The sequence below is a fragment of the Panulirus ornatus genome, chromosome 34 (assembly GCF_036320965.1).
Source record: "Panulirus ornatus isolate Po-2019 chromosome 34, ASM3632096v1, whole genome shotgun sequence".
Taxonomy (NCBI): Eukaryota; Metazoa; Arthropoda; class Malacostraca; order Decapoda; family Palinuridae; genus Panulirus; species Panulirus ornatus.
In genome coordinates this window covers 15,615,453-15,640,550 of record NC_092257.1, presented here as the reverse complement: position 1 = coordinate 15,640,550, position 25,098 = coordinate 15,615,453, and the positions used below count along the sequence as shown (strand labels likewise).

At 37.5% G+C, this 25,098-nt stretch overlaps 3 protein-coding genes across 10 annotated transcripts in view; 1 reads left to right on the top strand and 2 right to left on the bottom strand.

Annotated features, from left to right (window-relative positions):
* Positions 1–11,268, bottom strand: part of LOC139759926 (beta-glucuronidase-like) — a 46,383-nt gene extending 35,115 nt beyond the window's left edge. For 5 of the 7 annotated variants that reach the window (XM_071682558.1, XM_071682560.1, XM_071682554.1 and 2 more), the window contains exons 1-3: positions 4,099–4,193; positions 1,607–1,826; positions 155–243 (exon numbers count right to left, since the gene is read on the bottom strand). In XM_071682558.1, the coding sequence (XP_071538659.1) occupies positions 155–243; positions 1,607–1,816 (299 nt within the window). In that variant the 5' untranslated portion in view covers positions 1,817–1,826; positions 4,099–4,193. Of the gene's footprint in view, positions 1–154; positions 244–1,606; positions 1,827–4,098; positions 4,194–11,117 lie in introns of those variants that run through there. The other 2 variants (XM_071682559.1, XM_071682555.1) reach the window with 1 other exon arrangement.
* A 79-nt stretch (positions 11,269–11,347) lies between these two features.
* On the top strand, positions 11,348–18,231 carry Coq5 (ubiquinone biosynthesis protein COQ3, mitochondrial). The gene is made up of 7 exons (XM_071682561.1): positions 11,348–11,639; positions 12,738–12,887; positions 13,910–14,052; positions 14,714–14,893; positions 16,225–16,313; positions 16,860–16,971; positions 17,978–18,231. The coding sequence occupies exons 1-7, from the start codon at positions 11,465–11,467 to the stop codon at positions 18,077–18,079; spliced, it is 951 nt and encodes a 316-aa protein (XP_071538662.1). The 5' UTR covers positions 11,348–11,464; the 3' UTR covers positions 18,080–18,231.
* A 990-nt stretch (positions 18,232–19,221) lies between these two features.
* On the bottom strand, positions 19,222–25,098 carry LOC139759929 (uncharacterized). Of its 2 annotated transcripts, none has more exons than XM_071682563.1 (7): positions 24,980–25,098; positions 24,403–24,511; positions 23,377–23,440; positions 22,239–22,313; positions 21,369–21,437; positions 20,611–20,761; positions 19,222–19,478 (listed from the first exon to the last, which is right to left on the bottom strand). In XM_071682563.1, the coding sequence occupies exons 2-7, from the start codon at positions 24,506–24,508 to the stop codon at positions 19,440–19,442; spliced, it is 504 nt and encodes a 167-aa protein (XP_071538664.1). In that variant the 5' UTR covers positions 24,509–24,511; positions 24,980–25,098; the 3' UTR covers positions 19,222–19,439. The 2 variants fall into 2 exon arrangements, with proteins under 2 accessions (XP_071538664.1, XP_071538665.1); XM_071682564.1 differs by lacking the exon at positions 24,980–25,098 and adding an exon at positions 24,735–24,915.

Genomic DNA, 25,098 nt, shown 5'->3' with positions numbered 1-25,098 from the left:
CCTTAAAGTTATGCACCACTTTCCTCTTAAGTCTGTGTTCCAGGAATATCAATCTTTATATGAAAATGAAAAAGTTATTAAAACAGTCAACTAAACAGCAAACAGATACTCTACACATCTAATTATTGATACACTACATGTCTACAGAACTAACCATGCCCAGCCAATGTGATCCCGAAGTGCCTTATCTTGAGTCACATCATTGTAGCTACTGGGAACAGCCATGGATATCACTGGACCAGTCTGCAATGTACAGGATTGCCTAAATTCAAAGTATATAAAAAAAGAAATGTCTTGGATATGGCAAAAAATATGAAGTGATTTGCTAATTCAATCTTTAATGAATTACCTATTCTTATCTGATTTTCCCTTGAATATTTAATGTAAGCAACTTGACCAGGTAACAGCTGGGGCTTAGCAAAGAACTCTGATTCAAAATCACAACAAAAATCACCAACATTTACACCAAAATAATTAAATTTTTCAGTCAATGAAAAAATGGATGTGTGGAAATGGGTTTCAAACTTTTTACCCCATGCTACAGCTGAAAAATACCATCACAACATCCAAATCCAGTGTCAAAGGTACAGTATGATCTCTAACTGACTGAAAATTAGCAATGGAATACCAGCAATGTAACACTGTTTTAAAGATGACAAGTACAGCTACAAGCCCTGTCCTATACAGTCAAGCAGTAAGTTCACCAGCCAATCATATTTATTCAAACATTTCAAACACGAGGATACCTACATGTTTTGGGACTGGCAATCAGTTCAATTACTATTATAACTGGAAATTTGTAGATCTGTCCAAGATTTCAGTTTTTCTGCTATTACTGAGTCCATAATCCATCCTTGGGCATGTACAATAAGACTAAATTAGGTTACAAATAATGATAATGAAATAACACTATGATCTACAGCCTTTCCAGTTGACTATACCTGCTGCAGAACTGAACCTTCCTTGATTCAACATGATATGACCTACGTGAAGTCCCTTAATCTTAAGTTTAGCAAATTTTAACACCGACTTCCCAAGAAAATCTAATCTCCTTTATCAGGTCTACGAAACCAGCATTCTCCCACTATGCTGGGGCAATGCTGAACTAGTAGTTCTTTACTACTATGCAGAATGATAAGAGGGCACACTGTACTACTGCACATAACAAAATACTGTAAGAACCAATGTAATCTATCAAGAAAAAAAGTCACAGGAAGCAGATGAATATCTCAACATTGAGAATTGAGAGTATCCCAAAGACATTTCATTCTCAGCAACCCTGCAATGCAAATTTAAGGCTATGGCACAGTCTTCAGTGAAATACTGAACAAAATGCTCTACCAAATTAAGAAAATATCAAGTATACTGGAACAAAAGATACTCTGTTTCATAACTAACAATATTACATACAGGAACTATAAGATATAAAACTTAAATCAGACTCTGAAAACAATCTCCAACATATTCCATATGAGACCTACAAAAATTACATCTCTGTAAATACTTTGTTAAAATAATTGTCATTTGAAATGTTAAAAACCATACTTGAGTATATCAAAGAAAGATTTTAGTTACACCTTCGACGTCAAAATCTGCAAATACAAACCTTGCACATGGGTTGAGCATACCACTCTTCACGAAAGCCCTTATCTGGATCATGAAGTGGGGAGAGACGGAAGTTCCATAATCCATCCAGGGAACGCACCTCTCGGCTTGCAGATTCACGCGGGTACAGACCTCCCCAGGAATTGTCCTTAGCATGAGTCCCTACTGCTAAGGTTACAATGCCTAGGGCAACAACAGTCCAGGTCTCCATGAGTTCTAGTCTAAAAGCATTTAAGAGACACATGAAAAATGCTGTAATTTTCATGTATGGAAAATTCATGATTAAGATTTATATGAAAATCAACATTCTGATTAAAATGAATCAGGAAAGTAGGACAAAACTCTCTAAACTCGAGCGTTCACAAAGTGATGCACTGATACAAACATTATAGAAACAAATGAAAACTGAATCCTTTGTATCTATCCAAGCAACTTCTGATGATACATCTGTATCTTACCGACAACAATAGAATTTTAAACATCAATGTCTATGCCATGATAAGGGTGAAAAGAAATACGGTAGTTACAAGGATGACCCGAGTCAGGTCTCAGCTGTGTCAGATGAGCGAAAGGAGTTATGTCAGGCAAGGTTAGGTCAACAAAAACTAAGCCAAATAAGGTCATTCAGTTCATGATGGACAAGATAGGCTTAGCTTGGTAGGTTTTAAGTTTAGGGGGAACAATGTGATGGAGGAAGGAGACTAAGTTGGGCTGAAGACTAGTCATGAAGAATGTGAGTAAAGCAGGACAGTGTTGAGTGGGGTTAGATCAAGAAAGCAGAAAAAACAATAAAATGAGATCAGGTAATGTAAAACACTAGTCTCTACAACATATTTGTTAAAAAATCTACTTGTTCAATGAAATAATGACAAGTTCCAAAATTACATTAAATGAAGTTCTGCTGCATACAGTGAACATGGAATTAAAATCTATATTTTCTGCAGATATCTAATACCATTGTACTCTTTTTGATAAACAATAAATCAAAATGTGGCTGTCCAGTGACATAAATGGTTAAAGAGCAACTTCACAAAGATCTTCGACTCATGAGACAGTTCCCATCCTTAACCAAAAATCAAACACTGATTTTGAAGGAAATATTAACAAATTGGTGTAATTCTACCCATGGGCTCGTCATACAAGGTTCAGTTAAGGTAAAAAATATAATGGGCTGGGTGTCGTGCAGGTGAACTGATAAAAAAGAATAATATAGGGCTATGTCACGGACAGTTTACCAGGTATGAACTGGTGAACAATGCTGAGAGAAATCATGTTGAGTTGGGGGTGGAAGAAGCAATGAGTATCATGAAGAAAGAACAGACACACACTACAAGTTAGGTACAGCAGGTCAGGGTGGGGTTGAGAAGGGTGATGTAAAATTGAATTGTGTTATATTTCAGGTGAGAGATAATCAGTTTCTTATTATGATATGATTAAGGATCCAGTGATAAATGCATTGAGATGAGGCCTGGCAGACTTGGATGGATGGCCTTGCAATGAAATGGAAAAGTTCTGCAGACTCTGGTAACAATGTTCAAGAAAAATTATACAATTGTGATTTGGAAAGTAGCAATAAAGTCAGCAATTCTTACAAAGGAGGAGGGATATGATTCTTTAATAAATGGGGCAGAAAAAGACAAGGGGTGGTGGCAAATGCATTCTTAGTTAAACTTGAAACTTTGACAACTGTAGATCGTCAGATACACAAATATTTAACAATTATGAATGACCATGTATAACCGCTTCAGTAAAGGTCTCACTACAATTAGTTTCCAACCACATGATCTTTTAAAATGAAATGTTTTACATATTCCAACAATACCCATTCTCTGACGACTTGATGACTGGAAAGCATTCCCTTCACAAATGGAAACCACACAATAATAATAATAATACGTGCACTGCACACAAGACCAAGCATTAACCAAGCTGTGAAAGCAAAAGTGTTGCCATTATTGCAATGACTTGCTCTAAAGTCTTCACACTTTACAATTTCCCTAAGCCCTAAAGGTCCGATGATTTTAAATACTGTCTCATCCCTTAAAATCATTATTCTCTAACTGCACGATAAACAATTTCCCTGAACCCAACTGGTCTGTTATACTAATAATTTTTGACGAATAATGTCATGTAAAGACATGATAAAAAAACAACTTTCCCTAATTCCAACTTACTCCTAATTCATTTATATGCATATGGTACAAGCTTCTATTTCATGATCTGGTAAAATGCAATTTGAATTTCTAATCAAACCCATTCATCTATATATCTATACAAAGCATTACCAACACACTGGAAAATGAGTACGTGAAATAAATGCATAATCATAATCTAATGAGAATATTCCTAAATTAAATCATTCATTTACACTGACAAAGACAATGGCTAAGCTCGGAATGTTATATCTTACTGACCATAATCACTGTATACTCTTAAAACTTTTCCGCCCTATTGGGTGATTACTTTATTGACTAAGAGTATATAATTACTCACTTCTAGGTTTGTGACATACACTGTCTCTGCCCACCTCACTGTGTCATGTGTGTACCCGGCAGTGGCACCGTCAAGTTGCATGCGGTACGACAACTTCCACGCTATCGTACTGAACAGAATATGTTAACGTGCAGGATGATAAACATATGGGTATCACATGACTGGTACCCTTGACCAATACCTTTGTTTCATTGCATTATTTACTTGTTCTATGGTACGGACTTAGGTCTAGTGACCGGAGTAAAACTTTCTATTTCCCTGTAACAGCAAAACTGTGGAATTCTATTATTTTCGCCTCTCCCTTTCTATAACCTTTTTACCTTTAAGAGACAGGTCTACAAACACACGAGGAAATCTGATTAATTCCTTCAATTTTACCCTCATACTTTACTATCTTTTCAACCCAGATGACTGTGACTGGGGGACATGTATTACCCACGTGATATGGCAATAATATATATTATTATCTATTATTATTATACTTTGTCGCTGTCTCTCGCGTTAGCAAGATAGCGCAAGGAAACAGACGAAAGAATGGCCCAACCCACCCACATACACATGTATATACATAAACGCCTACACAAGCACATATACATACCTATACATTTCGAAGTATAAATACATATACATACACAGACACATACATATATACACATATACATATTCATACACGCTGCGTTCATCCATCCCTGCCGCCACCCCGCCTCATATGAAATGACAACCCCCTCCCCCTGCGTACGCGCGAGGTAGCGCTAGGGAAAGACAACAAAGGCCACTTTCATTCACACTCAGTCTCTAGCTGTCATGTGTAATGCACCGAAACCAGAGCTCCCTTTCCACATCCAGGCCCCACAAAACTTTCCATGGTTTACCCCAGACGCTTCACATGCCCTGGCTCAATCCATTGACATCACGTCGACCCCGGTATACCAACCACATCGTTCTAATTCACTCTATTCCTTGCACGCCTTTCACCCTCCTGTATGTTCAGGCCCCGATCGCTCAAAATCTTTTTCACTCCATCCTTCCACCTCAAATTTGGTCTGCCACTTCTCGTTCCCTCTACCTGACACATATATATCCTTTTTGTCAATCTTTCCTCATATATATTTTTTTTTCAAACTATTCGCCATTTCCCGCATTAGCAAGGTAGCGTTAAGAACAGAGGACAGGGCCTCTGAGGGAATATCCTCACCTGGCCCCCTTCTCTGTTCCTTCTCTTGGAAAGTTAAAAAAAAAACAAGAGGGGAGGATTTCCAGCCCCCCGCTCCCTCCCCTTTTAGTCGCCTTCTACGACACGCAGGGAATACGTGGGAAGTATTCTTTCTCCCCTATCCCCAGGGATATATATATATATATATATATATATATATATATATATATATATATATATATATATATCAAAATACTCATTCCATCTCCTTCTCACATCACCACTACTTGTTATCACCTCCCCATTTACGCCCTTCACTGAAGTTCCCATTTGCTCCCTTGTCTTACGCACCCTATTTACCTCCTTCCAGAACATCTTTTTATTCTCCCTAAAATTTACTGATAGTCTCTCACCCCAACTCTCATTTGCCCTTTTTTTCACCTCTTGCACCTTTCTCTTGACCTCCTGTCTCTTTCTTTTATACTTCTCCCACTCAATTGCATTTTTTCCCTGCAAAAATCGTCCAAATGCCTCTCTCTTCTCTTTCACTAATACTCTTACTTCTTCATCCCACCACTCACTACCCTTTCTAAACAGCCCACCTCCCACTCTTCTCATGCCACAAGCATCTTTTGCGCAATCCATCACTGATTCCCTAAATACATCCCATTCCTCCCCCACTCCCCTTACTTCCATTGTTCTCACCTTTTTCCATTCTGTACACAGTCTCTCTTGATACTTCTTCACACAGGTCTCCTTCCCAAGCTCACTTACTCTCACCACCCTCTTCACCCCAACATTCACTCTTCTTTTCTGAAAACCCATACTAATCTTCACCTTAGCCTCCACAAGATAATGATCAGACATCCCTCCAGTTGCACCTCTCAGCACATTGACATCCAGAAGTCTCTCTTTCGCACGCCTGTCCATTAACACGTAATCCAATAACGCTCTCTGGCCATCTCTCCTACTTACATAAGTATACTTATGTATATCTCGCTTTTTAAACCAGGTATTCCCGATCATCAGTCCTTTTTCAGCACATAAATCTACAAGCTCTTCACCATTTCCATTTACAACACTGAACACCCCATGCATACCAATTATTCCCTCAACTGCCACATTACTCACCTTTGCATTCAAATCACCCATCACTATAACCCGGTCTCGTGCATCAAAACCGCTAACACACTCATTTAGCTGTTCCCAAAACACTTGCCTCTCATGATCTTTCTTCTCATGCCCAGGTGCATATGCACCAATAATCACCCACCTCTCTCCATCAACTTTCAGTTTTACCCATATTAATCGAGAATTTACTTTCTTACATTCTATCACATACTCCCACAACTCCTGTTTCAGGAGTATTGCTACTCCTTCCCTTGCTCTTGTCCTCTCACTAACCCCTGACTTCACTCCCCAGACATTTCCAAACCACTCTTCCCCTTTACCCTTGAGCTTCGTTTCACTCAGAGCCAAAACATCCAGGTTCCTTTCCTCAAACATACTACCTATCTCTCCTTTTTTCACATCTTGGTTACATCCACACACATTTAGGCACCCCACTCTGAGCCTTCGAGGAGGATGAGCACTCCCCGCGTGACTCCTTCTTCTGTTTCCCATTTTAGAAAGTTAATACAAGGAGGGGAGGATTTCCGGCCCCCCGCTCCCGTCCCCTCTAGTCGCTTTCTACGACACGCGAGGAATACGTGGGAAGTATTCTTTCACCCCTATCCCCAGGGATAATATACATATATAAACACACACGCACACACACACACACACACACACACACACATACATATATATACATATGAAGGTTTGTTGAATGTGTCTGATGACAGAGTGGCAGATATAGGGTGTTTGGGTCGAGGTGGTGTGCAAAGTGAGAGGGTTAGGGAAAATGATTTGGTAAACAGAGAAGAGGTAGTAAAAGCTTTGCGGAAGATGAAAGCCGGCAAGGCAGCAGGTTTGGATGGTATTGCAGTGGAATTTATTAAAAAAGGGGGTGACTGTATTGTTGACTGGTTGGTAAGGTTATTTAATGTATGTATGACTCATGGTGAGGTGCCTGAGGATTGGCGGAATGCTTGCATAGTGCCATTGTACAAAGGCAAAGGGGATAAGAGTGAGTGCTCAAATTACAGAGGTATAAGTTTGTTGAGTATTCCTGGTAAATTATATGGGAGGGTATTGATTGAGAGGGTGAAGGCATGTACAGAGCATCAGATTGGGGAAGAGCAGTGTGGTTTCAGAAGTGGTAGAGGATGTGTGGATCAGGTGTTTGCTTTGAAGAATGTATGTGAGAAATACTTAGAAAAGCAAATGGATTTGTATGTAGCATTTATGGATCTGGAGAAGGCATATGATAGAGTTGATAGAGATGCTCTGTGGAAGGTATTAAGAATATATGGCGTGGGAGGAAAGTTGTTAGAAGCAGTGAAAAGTTTTTATCGAGGATGTAAGGCATGTGTACGTGTAGGAAGAGAGGAAAGTGATTGGTTCTCAGTGAATGTAGGTTTGCGGCAGGGGTGTGTGATGTCTCCATGGTTGTTTAATTTGTTTATGGATGGGGTTGTTAGGGAGGTAAATGCAAGAGTTTTGGAAAGAGGGGCAAGTATGAAGTCTGTTGGGGATGAGAGAGCTTGGGAAGTGAGTCAGTTGTTGTTCGCTGATGATACAGCGCTGGTGGCGGATTCATGTGAGAAACTGCAGAAGCTGGTGACGGAGTTTGGTAAAGTGTGTGGAAGAAGAAAGTTAAGAGTAAATGTCAATAAGAGCAAGGTTATTAGGTACAGTAGGGTTGAGGGTCAAGTCAATTGGGAGGTGAGTTTGAATGGTGAGAGGCTGGAGGAAGTGAAGTGTTTTAGATATCTGGGAGTGGATCTGTCAGCGGATGGAACCATGGAAGCGGAAGTGGATCATAGGGTGGGGGAGGGGGCGAAAATTTTGGGAGCCTTGAAAAATGTGTGGAAGTCGAGAACATTATCCCGGAAAGCAAAAATGGGTATGTTTGAAGGAATAGTAGTTCCAACAATGTTGTATGGTTGCGAGGCGTGGGCTATGGATAGAGTTGTGCGTAGGAGGATGGATGTGCTGGAAATGAGATGTTTGAGGACAATGTGTGGTGTGAGGTGGTTTGATCGAGTAAGTAACGTAAGGGTAAGAGAGATGTGTGGAAATAAAAAGAGCGTGGTTGAGAGAGCAGAAGAGGGTGTTTTGAAGTGGTTTGGGCACATGGAGAGAATGAGTGAGGAAAGATTGACCAAGAGGATATATGTGTCGGAGGTGGAGGGAACGAGGAGAAGAGGGAGACCAAATTGGAGGTGGAAAGATGGAGTGAAAAGGATTTTGTGTGATCGGGGCCTGAACATGCAGGAGGGTGAAAGGAGGGCAAGGAATAGAGTGAATTGGAGCGATGTGGTATACAGGGGTTGACGTGCTGTCAGTGGATTGAATCAAGGCATGTGAAGCGTCTGGGGTAAACCATGGAAAGCTGTGTAGGTATGAATATTTGCGTGTGTGGACGTGTGTATGTACATGTGTATGGGGGGGGGGGTTGGGCCATTTCTTTCGTCTGTTTCCTTGCGCTACCTCGCAAACGCGGGAGACAGCGACAAAGTATAAAAAAAAAAAAAAAAAAAAAAAATATATATATATATATATATATATATATATATATATATATATATATGCAAATCTATTGATAATGAAGTCCCAACTACATGTTCGTGTATTATCGGGACTTACTGTGTTTCAATTTTCCTTGAGTACTAATTGAGAGGCATGCAAAATAAACTCTTGGATGTAACTGTGCTGAGAATGGCAGCTGGTGGGATGTCTGCTGTTTGCGCAGTATACGATACGTGGTTCAGGTTTTCTTTTCACGTCTAGGCTAAATAAAACCACGACTATTCAGGAGCATTCCAGTCTCCAACTCACTTTAATATTGTGCCCCTCCAGGCGACTTTTATTCAGATTCCCTAATACCTGTGAACGAAGGTCTTTGAAAGCTAAAAGTATCATTTGCTCTTAGAGACATCGTATATACCGGATATGTAAATGACTACACATAATACAGTCACAGGCCCTTAAGTTTTTAACTGTGCCTCTCATTCTTCTTTTTCCGAAGATACAAATCATTGCAAATTCTGAGCGGTATCGTATGCTATGTGTACTTCAACGTAAACAAGTTGTGATAAGAAAAAATAATTAGCTCTGGTAGGAGTAAATAAGAGGACTAATTTGAAAAAATCTAGTAAGGTTATTATTCACCGGAAGCTCTAAATAACTGATCAACACGTATGTGTAGCTACTCCAGTGACACCCACTTTTTTTTTCTCTGTGCATCGCATAGATTCAAGGGGGTTTGGAAAGCCCTACTTCGTAGAATTAATATTATTAAAGTATGCAGTTAACGAGCATATCTACTTAATCTGCCCGGTATGAGTCAGCGTAGTAACATTTAGTTCCCGTGATAATGAGGCATAGAGAATAAAGCCAGCGGAGGTTATTAATCTCCTACCAGATAAAGAAAGAGAGATACCATGTAAACGTACTCAACTTACCCATCAGTTTAGGGAGGCGTACTCTAGCCTCTGCCAAACGTACGAGTAAATGCTTCCCAGAAGTACAATATCTACGATAAATTATGCTCACATACTATGCATGGTTAAATGACTTACTGAAAACCAAAATAATAAGAATTAGTTGATTCGTTATCAATTTCACGGTAAGATTATTACATAGCATCTTTAGACAGGAGCCAGGCCGCCCTCTGTCTACAGCTATCATGTGATGTGGATGGGAATCCCGTTTCTAATATTATGTTACGTCAAGTACTCGAGTTCCTTTTCGTTAGAGCCATTCACAGAGCTAACATGGTGTTTGTTTCTTTTACGTATATTTGTTCTACACTGCATAATTTACTCCTCAATCATTAGACATCATAAATATGACGGGAGCAGGTTCTGGACAGTTAAAGAAACAATGGTTGATACTCGAATCAAACCTTTTTTCAGACGAATTTAAGAATTAATGACCTCTAGGTCTGAAACGAAAGAGTTTACATTGTATACATTCACGTTAAGAATTCAAATTTATCTAGAAACTTAATTGATTATACGGGACCAAGTTTTTGTTTCCTTAGGCAATAGATCTTATTACTGTGATTTCATCTGGTCAATGATAGGCATTCATTATCACATTTACAAAGTCTAAGCACTTAAGTTGTAGCAATTCTTTGCTTCAGTTGATTTTCAAACGGTGATCAATCACATGACATGCATTTCAACCACAAATAATGCAACTGATAAGAGCTTGGAACAATGAATATCCTCCCACAACCGCAAGGCCAGTATATGTAGTGCATACATATACATACAACCATTATATGTATCGAGGACGTGGTATCATCTTGAACGCCTAATTCAGGTATATATTTACAGACAGACACAAAAGTTGAAAAGAAAGTATGATAAAGTTTAGGATATGGGAACCCACGGGTTTAGAACACCCTCTCGGTACTGTACAAAGAAGTAGCTAAAATATATATAGGTATGAAGAAATAGAAATTGAACAATGAGTTGGACTATTGAAGAAACACCTTGTATCCTTCGGCAATAACAGTTGGTAATGCAATGTCCCATAATGTTAAGCTGTATGGTTCAGTTGTTTTAAAGTAACCTCACCATACCTTAACCAACCTAGCATTACTTGACATATCTGGGAGCTTGTAGTTTGTGCATGTTCATAAAATCACACTTGAAACTGGAAACTCGAGAACTGTGAATTATACCACCATCCCCTCTACTTCGGTTTAAGATATTTTATCTATCACTACACTACCTATCTACCAGTACTCTACCTGGTATAAGTTGACACCAATGATCCTCTTGTTCAGTCCATTTTTTCTGGAAGTGTAGAAACTTTGGAAATATACTTTCTAAGAAAATGACTGTGATAAAAGTCAACTCGTTTTGGAATGACAGATTCTCCAGCTTGTGTTTATGTCAGACAACCTGAATCCGACTGCAGATTAAATTACATGTTTACGTTCTTATAAGGCAATCCGAATTGAAAACCGGATTCTAATGGATTCAGACCAAAACAAAAACAATTTGTTATGGAACATAGAGTAATCTGCTATACATAACTCATATTTAGTAACCGGGAGCCAATAAGCTCAGACAAATTACTCCTGTAAATTAGAAGATGATGCTGGCTCGTTCATTAACCAGGAGATTGCATTGTTTTGCCCCAAGGATTGCGACAGCGCTACCAAAACGCGAGTATGGCACTTCGGGGCATTCCAGGGAAGAGTATTCATCTGAGAAAGAAACACACTTTGGTTATGAAAGTGTGTCAGAGGAGCAGAAAGCCCAGAAAGGTTCTATGCCTATTATACGTTATGTTCTGATCAGCACGAACTAAATTTCATTCCTGCATTTGTGTGTCTACATGTTAAAGTTATACTAATCTTTTACACTTCAGATTTTAGATTTTATAGATACTAGATGTGTTTGCACAGGTACAGGCAAAGGTTTTGGTAATGTGTTACTGGTAAAGTTTTACCATAAACTGACAATTCACCTGTGCATTGAAACTAGCTTTGGATGTTGAATAGTTTATATTCTGCAATGTGATGGGTAATTCACTAGACCAAGGATATATTTGTTCTGGTTGATATATTTTAAAAACTGGTACATCCTGCTAAGGATATAACTTGTAACTCTTTCTATTCTGTCAAGGTGAAGTTCCCAGAAAGTGGGAATAGCTTTCGAGTATGGGAATTTGTGGGGTAGAACACTCTATATCAGCTGTAAACATAGTAAAGAATTTATGGAATCCATTGGAGCCACTTTCATGAAAATTCTTCAGGTACAACATGAACGAGAGGGATATCTTTGGCATAATTTGGTAATTTTCTGTGGCATCGCACTTTGCACAATGCCCTTTACTAATCGTGGGTCCTTCATACAGGAGACAACATGCACCCATCTGACACTTTGTGTAGATTTTGAAGAACTGTAGTTGGTTTGTAAGCTAATTTAAGAACCATATGAAGCTCTGTGACTTGCAAAAGAGTGACAGGTAGATGTATGTTGTCAGTTGCCATACTTCCTGTAGCCAACAAAACATAATGGACACCAAAAGACAGAAACAATGGAGGTCACATAACTTATTTTTGGTTATGTGCAAGACTGCGAACACTGTGTCGTCCTGTCAATTAACTGATGGCAAAGGAAGAAGGAAGCTAATTTAAACAGATGGCAAAGGAAGAAGGAAGTTAACATAAACAAGTACCTATGATCTTTTTGTCATAAGTTCAGTTTGCTTCTTTTATTATTGTAGGTATTGGACATGAAGTGCCATTTATGTATCCTTGTAAATCAAGCATGTGATGTGATTTTTTTCCAGAAACATTTGAATATCTGTTTTGGAGATTGTGAAATATAGTTAAATGACATTTCATTTCTTCAATCAGTTCATGGAGTTTTTGAGAATGTGGCCAGCAATTATGATCTCATGAATGACCTGATGTCTGGAGGAATCCATCGGGTGTGGAAGGATTACTTTGTGTCTCGTATTCAACCCAGAGCAGACATCAAACTTCTGGATGTTGCAGGAGGGACTGGTGAGTTTTTTCTCTTCATGCAAGGTCTTGAGAATATAAGTAACAGATCATTAAGATATATAACAGAATCGAGTTACAAAAGATGTGAAATATATTTTGATGATAACAGGTTTATTGGTACATGGAAGATACGAAGGGAAAAAATATAACTATAGGCATTATCAGTGTTTAAAAGAACAATGACACTTAAGAAAGTTCAAGAGATGGGGCGCCATGAGTACAACATCCTCCTGGTATTGCACAAATAGACAGTAGGTAAAATAAAGTAGTATGCATCACCAGTTTGGTCCTCTAACTAAAAGAGACTTGTAGGTCTGTTAGAAAAGATCCAGCAAAAGGCAAGGAGGATTGTGTTTAAAACAAGTAATCTGAATTCCAAGGATAGGATAATAGCTATGGATTTCCTGGACTGGAAGAAGGAAGAGGGAAGCATGGTTAGAGTGTACAAGATTCTAAATTAATTTGACAGAGTAGGTATTGATCAACTTTTTTTTTAAGTGAATGTAAACAGAACTACTAGTTGTCATAAAATGTGATTTGGAAGGAAATGAGTTAGAGAAGACACTGAGAAATTTTTATGTAGTAATAGGGCAGTGAATGAATATACCATGAAGTGAAGGAACAATGAATGCAAAAAGTATTAAGAAGTTTTGAAAGTTATGTGACTGTATAGAGAGAGAAAGAGATGAAGCCTCATGAATGCAAGACTCCCTTCCCATGCTGCACTCATAGTTTATTTCGTAATCCTACATTAAAGAAAAGTGGAGTTAAGAAGATGGAAAGCAACACTTCTGTTATACCATATCCTAGTTTTGGGGGAAAGGGATAAAAGTGAATGAATAATGAATAAAGCAATAAATTCTGGAGACAACAAGAGAGATCAAGAGATGGGGCCCCTTGTACACAAATAGCTAATCTGACATAACTTACACATTAAGCATTGTTGCTTGAATACAGATTAGATAGGCAGATTGTATAAGTTTTGGTATGAGTGTAATGGAATAGCCACTTTCTTCCTTCAGGTGACATTGCCTTTCGGATTATTCAACACATACTCCTCACTGATGGTGGAGAGAAAAGTGTAATAAGCAGTACAAAGAGATCCAATGCTGATGGACGTTCAGAGTTAGGGCAGGAGGCCAATGATCGTCCTTTGCCATATGAGGTTAGTTTTCTGTGTGTATTGTCATTGCCTGGAAAAGGAAATGAAAAGTAGTTATATGTTTATGTATTGTCATCCACATGTCAATTGGCTTTGCCTTATGCTTTTGTGTGCATTAGGATGGAAGGGCTGGTTAGCAAGAAATTTGCATCTATAATACCATGCTTTCAGGTAAGCAGAGGGCCCTTTAAAAAGAAAAAGTTATTATTACTTCGTGCAGTTGTGTTTAGATTGGCACAAGCTGGCTAGGGTTTCCAGATTTTACAGTTCAGTTATGTTTTATACAAATTCTTTTGAACATGTTTGCCTGCTCATCAGTTTGGTGGCAAAACTGGGCACATTTTTTTAATGAAATGCTTTCATGGTAATTGTGTTAGTTTACTGTATCATCAGGATTCTTGCACTAAAATTTAGCCTTATATATGTTATGTCCTTGTAATTTGAGATATCTTGACACATGGAGTGGTAAGGGAAGGGCAACCAACTTGTCTCATTAGTTTAACTTCCCCTTGATAGGTATTCACCAACTGTTACCATAAAGCTAGCACCTGCACATTTCTGTACAGTTTGTACTTGTCTGTGGAGAGATATATATTTTTCATATTCAAAGCATTTTCTCTTACCTGTTCAATAACCATTTTATAGTAATCCATAAACTTTTCAGATAACAGTCTGTGATATAAGTCAAAGCATGTTGGATGTTGGGCAGAATAGAGCAGAGGAGCTGGGTTATAAGGGAATCAGCTGGATCTGTGGAGATGCTCAGAAACTCCCATTCCCTGATGATGAATTTGACTGTTACACCATAGCTTTTGGCATCAGAAATGTGGTAGATATAGAAAAGGTAATAATTTTTTCATATTATGCACCTGTTTTTAAAAAGATTTTTTTGTTCTATGGGTATTTGTTTTATTGCTGTCATATTTAGAGCAGTTCCTAGTCACCACATTACACTAGGATAATGAAAAATCTGTTGGTAGTTTATGATGTGATGTATTTCAAATGGAAATTAAATTGCTATCCTCTTTTCTATTTGCCCTTACAGAATTCCAAGCAGACGTTTGCTTTCAAGATTTCTTTCAGAGTGCAGCCATGGGAAATTTTGATTTGTTACTTTGTCAAATGCAGTTGTGCACCTCTATTTTTCTTTCCTTTCTGTGCAGTATATGGCATTTTCTATCTTGTCTGCTTATGTTTTCTTGCTACCATTTTCAAAGCACAACTCATAAAAGATCATAATAACCAAGAGTGATGAATTATCACACACACTTTTCATGATGTAAAGAAGTACCTCTTTCAAATGTCGTATTGTTATAGTTTTATGTGATGTCTTACAGGCCTATATGAAATACTCTTTATTCACTTTCTTGGGGACTGTATTTTATACCAGTCAGTATGGATTAGATATGTGTGAGAATAGTATTTTGGATCACTGCTTGCAAATAAAAGGGAGAAAGTTTTCACTAATGGGCCCTCTTTTATGCTCTCTCAACCACACTCTTTTCATTACCTCACATCTCTTACCCTTTCATTACTTACTCGATCAAACCACCTCATACCACATAGTGTCCTCAAACATCTCATTTCCAAAACATCCACCGTCCTCTGCACAACCCTATTTATAGGTCATTCCTCGCAACCATACATATATATATATGTATTGTGACTGAACCCTCTTGAGTACAATGGGAGCCCCATAGAAGTGGATCCTGGGTCAGGAATGCTGTTTTATATATATCATTAGTACTATATAAACTTTTTCAAAAGAGATTCATGCAGCTTCAAGACTGTGTATACTTCAAGTAGAAGGGAAACGATGGGCCTCTTTTGAGTGATAAGTTTTTCATTATGTTAGGTGTGCCAGTGCTGACTTGTGGTCAGCAACTTGTGTGTGTGTGTGGGTGGAAGTACTTTATGCATGTATGTGCAATTCTGATAGGATGTACTTTTCATTTTCCTCTCAAAATATATCCTTACACAGTTCCATTGTGTCCTTTCTCCCTTCCTCCATACCTCACTGAGAATCAAGTGTTTTTTACATGCTTTTCATTTTTATCTTCATTTTCTTATTGCTTTTTTCTCCTTATTAGCAATCACAATGCCTCAGATCATAAAGCTGCTCATATAAGCATAGTTAATTTATAACAATCAATCAACATAGTTTGTATCTTATAGGCCTTGGATGAAGCGTATAGGGTCTTGAGGCCTGGAGGAAGGATCATGTGTTTGGAATTCAGCCATGTCAAGAACCCATTAGTGAAATGGTATGTTATATGTTCAGTAGGACTGTGTAATACTGTTATTTATTTGGCACTCAGATGTCCAGAGATTTAGATATATTTTACTCAAGGCATTGATATGAAAGCTGTGCTCTGCATGTATTCTTGGAATTCTGGAACTGAAAATTGAAGTCTTTATGTAATGAAAAACTTATTTTTGGGTGGTGATTTGACTTTTGTTTCAGTGTATGGAGAATTTTCATACTTATAGGAAGAGAATTCTGAAATTTAGCCATTCAAGGGAAGAAAAGGTATCATAACAGAGAAAAACAGCCTTTGTTCTTTGTGGTTCACTTCATTAAAGGCTCAGGAATGAATCTCAAGGTCCCTTATTTTATTTTGTTCTTCCTCTCTTTTGTGTAAAAATTCAATTCACTTCCTTACGATGTACCTACATCCAGAATATGTATGCGTAGGCTGTAAGGCTGTATACTCATAATCCATCTTCTTTAAAGGAAATAGAGGTATGAATGATTAAATTCATTGTAACAGAAATTTTCTCTTCATTCTGAAACTTGAATTCTTTTGCAGGGTATATGATCAGTATTCCTTCAACATTATCCCAGCTATGGGTCAGGTGGTGGCTGGTGACTGGAAGAGTTATCAGTATTTGGTGGAAAGTATACGCAGATTTCCTGACCAGGTAATTTTAATAATGGTATCTTAACTTTGTGTTGACCATTTGACTCCAGTTCCCTTGAAGTGTAGATACAGAATACCCCCCCCCTCAAACACTGGTTCTTATACTGATGGGTCTATTTCTTTTACCATACTCATGCTGCAGCAAGGCATACAGGTCTTTTACACCTTCTTTATTATATTATTCCACAAACACTGCCATCACTAATTTGTCTCATTTTGTTTTTCATGTTTTCTTTGTTTTTTCATACACATTTTAGCTCAAATGTAGAGATCACCCCTCTTTATTCTTGTTAAAGTAAGTTATATTTTAGGAAGTTATAGAAATTGAAGGCATTGGCATTTGTGTCATATCAAATGCCAAAACATGCAAATTTTATTCATTGAATGATATTTTGAATTTTGTTACTGGATCTTTAACACCTGATCGTAAGGATATAATTGGCGAGTCATATGTCTTGTGGGATTCTTTTACTTTCTTCCCATTTTGCTCATAAAAAAGTATCTTAAGTGGCTTAAAGATATTATTTCATTTCATGAGGTAACTTTGGTTACTGTATTGGACATGGTAACTGAAAAAGTAATGTTCTTTAGCCCAAGGAAAGATTGTTAGAGACAGGCTAACCAACATCCATCATTTCTTAAATTTGTTTGGATATAAAGTTCATCAGTCGATTGGATCAGTTGCTGGAGCAGTGGGAAAGTTTGATTAATGTGAAATTGATTTTTTGTTTTGGCTGGTTATCACATAGCATGTCTTTACTTTGTAGACTGAGGCTGGTGATACCAAAATATTGACAGTCCAATCCTATGATGAAGAATGATTTTGTGTGTGTAATATTGATAATGAAATTGCAGGCCCTTTAGTGAGTTCAATAACTCCATTTTAGATCAATTTTCAGTAAGTCACTTTTGAAGTATTACTTAATTACTCTTACTCTCTCAGTTTTGAGTATTTTGGAGTTCAAATAATTTAACTAAGACTACATGATGATTGATATATTTTTCAGGAAAGCTTCAAAGAGATGATCGAATATGCTGGCTTCAGATGCGCAACTTATGAAAATCTGAATTTGGGAATTGCTGCCATCCACAGTGGTTTTAAGATATGATAACCGTTGCGTGCAGGTGTATATATGTGATAATGTAATGTCAACATATGTCTGGTAAAGATGAATGAAGGATGTTTTCATATGATTGTTAATGTGTCACTATGAAACCAATTATGCTATGTTCATGCAAATAATTAAAATTGTACTTCTAATTTGGAATTATTTCATTAACCCTTTTTATTGATTTTAGTTATATTTTATATGAAATATTGTTAAGGATTGACATACTGTCTTCTAAAGGCTGACAATAGCTTCCTCACCTACCTCTGGCATATTTCTGCTCCCATAGTTCCATTCACTGCCACATCCACTCCACGGTATCTAAAACACTCCACTTTCTCCAAGTTCTAGCCATTCAAACTCACACTCTATTTAACCTGTTTCCACTGCTAAATCTAATAACTTTGCTTTTATTCACATACACTCTCAACTTTCTCTTTCTACAGTCTCCCAGACTCAGTAACTAGCTTTTGTAGCTTTCAACTCAAATCTGCTCCCACTATCATGTTGTCAGCAAACAGGTACTGATACCCCAAGGCTTCCATTTTCCCATTCTTCCATCTCTTTACTTTCCCCTTTCCTTGTTTCCTCCACTTCAGAGATATAGATCCTCTTTAAGTCAGACTTTCTTTATTAGTCCTCTCCTTATACATGAACTATTTTAGCACACTCCAGGCGGCGCTTTTATTCAGAATGCATCTACTGCCACACCTCTCTCCTATACTGTCATTCTTCTCACAATCAACCACCTCAAGGTCTGTGGGATCTGGATGTAGATAGGAAGCTGTGGTTTTGATGCATTACACATGACACTGAGAGACTGAGTGTGAACGAATGTGGCCTTTTTTGTTTATTTTCCTGGCATTACCTAGCTGAAGCAGGAGGTAGCGATGGTGTTTCCTGTGGGGTGGGGTGGTGCCAGGAATGGATGAAGGCAAGCAAGTATGAATATGTATGTGTATATATGTATATGTCTGTGTATGTGTATGCATATGAATGTATATGTTGATATGTATATGTATGTATATGTGCGTGTATAGGCGTTTATGTATATATAGGTGTATATGCGTGAATGGGTCTTTCCTCATCTGTTTCCTAGCACTACCTCGCTGACATGGGAAATGGCAATCAAGTATTATAAATATATACATATTTTTATTATATGTCATTAATGCAATTGCAGCAGTCTGATAGGTATTAGGAATTAAGTATGGAATATTGTAACATTGTAACTGCTGGCCTTCAAGGAGAATATGCTACTCATGCATGGAATAATTTATTTGCCAATTGAAATTCTTGTTTTGTTACAGGACAGAAGTCTACTTTTTTCTCTGTTATTTATTGCAAGATCTATGCATGTTCAGGCTATGCCAAAAATCTTCAGAATTGTGATAATACCCTGTAAGAAAATGACACAATAATTAGTTTTGGGAAGAATTTCGTACATTCTCATGAATTACTTGAAGTCATTTTATGATGATAATTGAAAATGGGTTGAGTAATAGTTTCATAAGATTATGTTAATCAAGGTAAAGGAGTTATGGTTATTCAGGCTTTTTAAGTGTTTTTTTAATGTTTATATTTAAAATGTTATGAATATTATTTCATGAATGATCATAATTCTGTGACCCAATTTCCTTGTGAAAAATGGAAAAACATAGTGCTTCAGGGTTGACTGATGCACTTTAGATATATTAACTAAAAACAAGCAAATCTGGCCCTACCCTAAGGTAATGTTTAAGTGAAATTTGGAAGTGATTTGTAAGGTAAATAAACAATTTGTTTTGAATGTAAAAGGATGGTGCTATATGGGTTGATTGGGGACTGACTACCACAACCAGGATTCAAACCTACATGCCTGACCCTGGGCAGCCAGGGGCGTATGTAGGGGAAACAGCGCCTATGGCAAGCACTGAAATTGCACCCCCGGCTTGATTAAAAATGTACATACAGTGGATGTATATAAAAATATATACAGTGTAATCATAAACTGTTGAAGAATTAGGTCTATCTTAAATTTATATAAACTCTTAAAGACTTAAGTTAAAGACTTATTTGATCAATGCAACTGATAGTAGCAAAATATTACTATGGTTGAAAGGTAAATGAGTTTCTTCTTTATTTCACAAAACCAAACCATTAAAAATGTCAATCGAGTATCATATATGTCAAAAAACAAGCCTGTTGAGTGGCACCCCCTTCAAGTGGTGCCCAGGGCACCTGCCCTCCCTGCCATACCCTAGATACACCACTTTGGGCAGCCCCCAAATGCATCACGGTCAGCAATGCTAACCACTACACCACCTATGGGTCCGGTTGATAAGTTGGCTTAGTCTAAGCTATATATATATATATATATATATATATATATATATATATATATATATATATATATATATATATATATAGTGTTAATGAGATGGCCTTGAATAGGGTATTCAGTTGCCTGTGCTATCAAAGTTAACACAGAAAAAATATTAGAACTATGATATATGTGGTTCCATCTCTTCTTGACATGCTTTAACCCTGACCTGCTCAAGGATATCAAGAAACTTCTGTAGATTCTCATTCAGGTGTGGGTAGATGGCGGTCTTTATTGTGTATAGGTCCCCCAGCGCAGTTTCAAAGTTGAAGTTGCCATTGTTTAACATTAACACAATGTCCATGCCAGCATTCTCAAACCTAGTTGGATATATATATTGAAGTTATTAGTCTCAAAAGGCTTCAGCAGGTATCACTAAGAGAAAGGGAGAAAGATACAGGAAAATTGTTGAAAAAATAGATGTAAGGAGAGATTAAGAACAAACACACACATGTAACGGGGGTACCCAGCACTCAGTGTCATTGAATGATTACTGAATAGATGCTAATGATATGCTTGTTAGCATTTAAGCTGAACACTTAAATTTAACTTTGATAATGTGTTTAGTAAGCTAAGTGTAATCTATAGGAGTTTTGAAAAGTAGCCTTTGGTGGCCATACAATGGACTTCAAAGACGATTTGTGTGATAGCTCACAACCTTGCCCATGCATCCCTTGTATACTTTTGCATGTTCAGACACCAGTCACTCAAAGCATCTTTCCCTCTGTCTTGCCACCTCCTCCTTAGTTTCTCCTTTCTCCTTCTTCCCTCCACTTGTGACATGTATGCCCTCTAAGCCTCTCCTCACTCAATCTAATAATAGCAATAATGATGATAATAATGATCATGATATTAATAACTATAATGATAATAACAGTGATAATAATAATACCAATAATAATAATAACTATTTTCACTCAATCTTACTTGAATTTCTCCTCGAGTGTCATTTCATCTGCAATTTCCGCAGCAATGTTTTCAACGTACTCCATGGCACTGTAAAAAGATGAGACAAATTCATACACTTATGAATACTTGGTAATGTATTTTGATGACTTAAAAGTTCTTTCTCTTTGCAAACTTTTAAGTATTGAAGATATTCAGGAAACTAATGATTCAAGACTTTGATCTGAACTAATATTTGGAGGCATGAGAGAGAAGCAGAGGTAATGGTGTAATGGCACAGATAGCCCTTAATTGTATTAAGTAGGTGCTAGGGATTGTTCTCCCCCCAAAGAATAGAGTTTTGATTTAGGCTGAATTCCTTCACTTTGAGAACCCTGAAAATATTTAATGTAGGACTGTTATCATTGAGTGAGTGTACACATTGATAGAAATAAAGCTTTTGATTCAAGCATATGCAAGTTAAACCATATGCAATTTTGTAATACATTTGCAAAATGAGCTATGACTGTTTAAAAGTTTCTTATGAATAAATATACAGAGTGTATGATATAACCACGACTATGAATCAGTGTGCTGAGTGTTAATATGTGAATGGCTCATCCTGTTTTCAGGTCTGTTTGACATAGGTTTAAATAGCACAAATATTATTGACTTTCTAATCAGGCAAACATGAGGGATCCTGTTGTAACACTCACTTGATAAGATTTTTGATAAGTTTGTTAGGTGTATAAGTAAACAAAGAGGGTGTAAGAAGTACCTACAAATAATAATTCAAATGCTACGTGTTAATATGTGACCTGTGTTCAGCTCTTGTTGACATAGGTTTAGATAGCACTAAATCTATTAACTTTCTAATCTTGTGAACATGAGGGACCCTGTTGTAGCACTTACTTGATAAGATTGTCTTCTGTGAAGCCCAGCAGTCGAAGGATTGTTATCAGGTCCCAACGCTTTTCTCTGCATACACTAGCAGGCACCAAGTAGTTTCGGTCAAAAGAGCAATCAATACAACATGAGGCCCAGCATTAATAAATCAAGATGAAAATGAAAAAAAAAAAATGTAAAAAAATCATCTTAATGGGAATGATCAAAAACTGTGAATGTTATCCTGTAAGGATAATCAACAAAACCATGCACTTCTAAAATAACTGGGTATAGTGTATAAGAGAAAACACGTAAATACTAACAGAGAGCAGGATGTGAATAAAACTTTGAAGCAACAAAGCGTCCCAATTCTTTCACAGTGTATTCATTAAGAATCTGACAAGTGAACTGAGATATCACAGTCTAAAACGACCATCCTCCCAAGTTTTATAGAAAGCAGGGAAAAGGGACAGCATGAAAACATGGAACATTTTTTTGGGGGAATACAATTGTGCATAAACTATGCTAATGAAACATAAAGTTGTGGCATTTGAATTGCCAGCAGAGAGCTAGTAATTTAGATGGATGCTCTAACATAAAAATTTAACACTGAGGAAAGTGAGGGAAAGTGAGTTATTATGAAGAATGAGTTTGAAAGACTGCTTTACTGAGTTGGTGATATGCAAAGCATGTTTAGAAAATGTATATGTTAATTAGGTAAGTATTTGGGAGATGAAGGTAGAAGGGCAGAGAGAGGGAGGACATACAGAGTGGTCTTTTGAGGAAGTACTATTTGGCTTATGAGCTAAGTAGCATGAGATTGTAGTGGTGTTAATGATTTCAGCTCAAATGGTAAGTTTCAGGCACCTGTTAGACTCTATATTGCATGTTATATACCATAGGTCATACTAAGCTGATTATGATTTTAAGGTACCTGCAACTGAGTCATGTCAGTTATAGCAACAGACTGGATTTTTCTTTAATCATATCATTCCGACAGAGTATCAATGCATATATCATTACACATTACAATAAAAACATCTTTAGGTATTCTGGGTCACTACAGGATATTGCATATGTCATCAAGGATCAACATAGGACAACTGGATCACTGCCTTGGCATTTTCATTTAGGATCTTACGTGTTTTTCGCTGCTTAGGATTACCTATGGATAATGCTGTCTTTGAACCGATCTAGTAGGCGTGAAAGTGAAGGCCAGATATCCACCCCTGCAAGAGATTTTTAGAGATGAAAAGTCATCTGCAACCACATTCATAATGGGAGACAATATGAGAGAGAGAGACAGACAGAGACAGAGAGAGAGAAGGAGCAGAACAGACCAGAAAAAAGTCATGTAGATATATATTGTAGTCAACAGGTGTATATGATTAAGATGAGCATATAAGATACACTGCCAAACATTTGGAATGAGCTACAGATATGCACTTATCTAATTTTGTACAGTATTCTGTTCCTCATGTGTAACGGGTGGTCCATGCAAAATCTCTTGGAAGTGCTGCAGGTACACATGATATGTTCCTCATTCCTGTACATTTCTTACCATTACATACAAATGTGCCCTCATCTGTCCATTAGTATCTTTTTTGGTTTTCCCCACGTCTCCCTTAGGTCATATATTGAAAATTTCCATATTTCCACAACATCTGATCTTGATTCCTCCTGAATAACCTGTTATCATTATGAAAGGTCAAGCTCTTTTTTAAATTTTACTTTCATTTTTCTTTGTCATATTGTTTATGTCTGTACTCATTTTTGTCTTCTCTTTCCTATCTTTTGCTTACAGTTTTGCATCCTTAGAGTGCTTTTACTTCTTTCTTTTGCCTTCACTACCTTTCCTAACATTCCTATTTTCTTAGCCTTTTGCTGTTACTCAGTTTGTACCATTAACCATTTTCTTTGAATCTACCCCTTCCACCTTCCCATGTCCTTTTCCTTCTCTTCTTCCCTGCTCCTCTATCCCACCCCATGTTCCTCCTATCATCATTCCACTAAATCATACTCATCTCCTTCCTTCACTAATTGCTCCAGGTCTCTCTTCCTCCTTCCTTAGTGCTTCATGATCCTCTTCTCTCCACACCCCACAAAGATCTACCCTAATATGTCTCATCCCCTCCTCCTCCTCACTACATCTGCCTAGTGTTCCTTTCTTACTAGATTAGCAAGATCTTACCCCGTTTCTCCTGCAGCACATCGTTACTCTCCTCTAGAAGACCATTACCCTCTGGGACTGCCAGAGTCATGCTTAGAAGACACACAAACACTACTGTATACCGCATCCTCTGGAACACAGAATTTTGATGTGAGATAGATGTATACATATCCTTTAAAGAAGATATATGTTAAAGGTCTCCATTGACATCATCTACAACAAATACTCTAATAGGGGAGACACTCTGTACTTTATTGGATGATTTATATCACAGGCTCACATTACATAGCATTCATCTGTATCACAAATTAATGGTAAGCTACTGAAATCAGAAAGCAAATTTGAGAACGTACATCTCATCATAAGAGAAAGTGTTTTCCAGGATACTACTGGAACAGATTTTCAGTGCAGAAGAGTAAAGTTAACAGAAGATACCATTTCATCGCCATTTGCAATGAGTAACAACGACTGCCGTTTTCTTTAAGTTTAGGTGAAACTAAGAACAGAAAAAATTGAGACTATTAGAGAGTCTTGGAATCTAAATCTGCGACTCGATATGAGTATGAGGTACTGCAGTTCCACCTGTGACAACACTGACCTGTAATTAGTCTAGAGGAACTGATGAAAACCTGTTGTCAGGTAGATGCAAGCAGCAATGGAGGTGGGAACTGATTACCCTCACATGAATCAGGTCCCAACATCATACCCTGCTGACGT

Bases quoted from the DNA above. Each gene is read 5' to 3' on its own strand.
- Coq5 (XM_071682561.1), top strand. From the start codon at position 11,465: ATGATGCTGGCTCGTTCATTAACCAGGAGATTGCATTGTTTTGCCCCA. The intron at 14,053-14,713 runs GTTAGTTTTCTG...TAAACTTTTCAG, and splicing joins ATCGTCCTTTGCCATATGAG to ATAACAGTCTGTGATATAAG. The intron at 16,314-16,859 runs GTATGTTATATG...ATTCTTTTGCAG, and splicing joins AAGAACCCATTAGTGAAATG to GGTATATGATCAGTATTCCT.
- LOC139759929 (XM_071682563.1), bottom strand. From the start codon at position 24,508: ATGCGGTATACAGTAGTGTTTGTGTGTCTTCTAAGCATGACTCTGGCA. The intron at 22,314-23,376 runs GTAATCCTAAGC...GGTGCCTGCTAG, and splicing joins AAAGACAGCATTATCCATAG to TGTATGCAGAGAAAAGCGTT. The intron at 19,479-20,610 runs GTCAGGGTTAAA...ATTTTCTTACAG, and splicing joins TTCTTGATATCCTTGAGCAG to GGTATTATCACAATTCTGAA.